A 2,359-nucleotide genomic window follows, 5' to 3' on the forward strand; every position below is an offset into this window, starting at 1 on the left:
TGGGAGGGGCTGGGAGGGACTGGGAGGGGATTGGGGGGGATTTGGGGCACTGGGAGGGGATTGGGGGGCACTGGGAGGGGAGTGGGAGGCACTGGGACGCACTGGGATGGCACTGGTGTGGCATTAGGAGCACTGGGACATAACTGGGAGGCACTGGAGGGGCACTGGGAGGCACTGGTGTGGCACCGGGATGGCACTGGGAGCACTGGGACATAACTGGGAGTCACTGGGAGGCACTGGGATGGCACTGGGAGGCACTGGGACATAACTGGGAGGCACTGGGATGGCACTGGGAGCACTGGGAGCCCCTCTCACACCCCCCCCCGCAGGTGATCGTGCAGCGCTGCCTGGCCGGCCGCTCCCTGACCCACGTGCGGGCCGGCTGCGTCGTGTGCGGGTACCTCAAAGTGCTGCCCATGTTCCTCATGGTCCTGCCCGGCATGGCCGCCCGCGTCCTCTTCCCGGGTCAGACCCTCCCCTACCCTTCCCTCCCCACCCCAGGCCTCGGGGTCCCACCCCCCGAGGTCAAAATCGGCCTCCTCGAGGCGGTTGTACAACTGGAGGTGGCCGGCCAAGATGGCCGCCAAGATGGCCGCCAAGATGGCCGTCAAGTGGAGTGAGCAATATGGCTGCCAATATGGCCGCCTGGGCAATATGGCCATGTGACTATTCAAGATGGCAGCCAAGATGCCTGCCAAGATGGCCACCAAGATGGCCGTCAAGTGGAGTGAGCAATATGGCCGCCAATATGGCCGCCTGGGCAATATGACCATGTGACTATTCAAGATGGCCACCAAGATGGCTGCCAAGATGGCCGCCAAGTGGAGTGAGCAATATGGCTGCCAATATGGCTGCCTGGGCAATATGGCCATGTGACTATTCAAGATGGCCACCAGGATGGCTGTAGAATGGCATGAGCAATATGGCTGCCAATATGGCCGCATGGGCAATATGACCATGTGACTATTCAAGATGGCCGCCAAGATGGCCGCCAAGATGGCCGTCAAGTGGAGTGAGCAATATGGCTGCCAATATGGCCGCCTGGGCAATATGGCCATGTGACTATTCAAGATGGCCACCAAGATGGCTGCCAAGATGGCCGCCAAGTGGAGTGAGCAATATGGCTGCCAATATGGCCGCCTGGGCAATATGGCCATGTGACTATTCAAGATGGCCGCCAAGATGGCCGTCAAGTGGAGTGAGCAATATGGCTGCCAATATGGCCGCCTGGGCAATATGGCCATGTGACTATTCAAGATGGCCGCCAGGATGGCTGTGGAATGGCGTGAGCAATATGGCCACCAATATGGCCGCCTGGCTAATATGGTCATGTGACTATTCGAGATGGCCACCAAGATGGCTGCCCCGGGTAGTATCCAAGATGGCCACCCAATATGGCTGCCCTGGTGACTATCCAAGATGACCCCCCAACATGGCTGCCCTGGTTACTATCTAAGATGGCCTCCCAGTGGAGGATCCAAGATGGCCACCCAATATGGCTGCCCCAAAATATCCAAGATGGCTGCCCAATATGGCTGAATTAATGAGTATCCAAGATGGCCTCCCAGTGGAGGATCCAAAATGGCCGCCTAATATGGCTGACCTAATGAATATTCAAGATGGCTGCCCAATATGGCTAAACTAATGAGTATCCAAGATGGCCTCCCAGTGGGCAGCCATCTTGGATACTTTCTGGGGTGGCCATATTGGGTGGCCATCTTGAATCCTCCACTGGGCAGCCATCTTGAATATTCCACTGGGAGGCCATCTTGGATTTCCTATTGGTCGGCCATCTTGGATATTCACTAGGTCAGCCGTATTGGGCGGCCATCTTGAATATTCACTATGGTGGCCATATTGGGCAGCCATCTTGGATCCTCCACTGGGAGGCCATCTTGAATATTCACTAGGTCAGCCATATTGGGCAGCCATCTTGAATCCTCCACTGGGAGGCCATCTTGAATATTCACCAGGTCAGCCATATTTGGCAGCCATCTTGAATCCTCCCCTGGGAGGCCATCTTGAATATTCCACTGGGAAACCATCTTGGATATTTATTACTTCAGCCATATTGGGCAGCCATCTTGGATCCTCCACTGGGAGGCCATCTTGAATATTCACTATGGTGGCCCTATTGGGCAGCCATCTTGGATCCTCCACTGGGAGGCCATCTTGAATATTCACTAGGTCAGCCATATTGGGCAGCCATCTTGAATCCTCCACTGGGAGGCCATCTTGAATATTCACTAGGTCAGCCATATTGGGCAGCCATCTTGAATCCTTCACTGGGAAGCCATCTTGGATATTTAGTAGTTCAGCCATATTTGGCAGCCATCTTGGATCCTCCACTGGGAGGCCA

The 2,359-nt window shown here is 55.7% G+C and overlaps 1 protein-coding gene across 1 annotated transcript in view; it reads left to right on the forward strand.

Annotated features, from left to right (window-relative positions):
• LOC114072146 (sodium/glucose cotransporter 2-like) overlaps positions 1 to 2,359 on the forward strand; it is a gene marked incomplete at both ends in the record, with an annotated part of 19,175 nt that overhangs the window by 1,797 nt on the left and 15,019 nt on the right. The window contains one exon of the mRNA XM_027910067.1: positions 330 to 570. Within this exon, the coding sequence (XP_027765868.1) occupies positions 330 to 570 (241 nt within the window). The remainder of the gene's footprint in view (positions 1 to 329; positions 571 to 2,359) is intronic.

This window comes from Empidonax traillii, unplaced genomic scaffold (genome assembly GCF_003031625.1).
Source record: "Empidonax traillii isolate 1590-97213 ecotype Southwest subspecies unplaced genomic scaffold, ASM303162v1 scaffold2695:size19342, whole genome shotgun sequence".
NCBI lineage: Eukaryota > Metazoa > Chordata > Aves > Passeriformes > Tyrannidae > Empidonax > Empidonax traillii.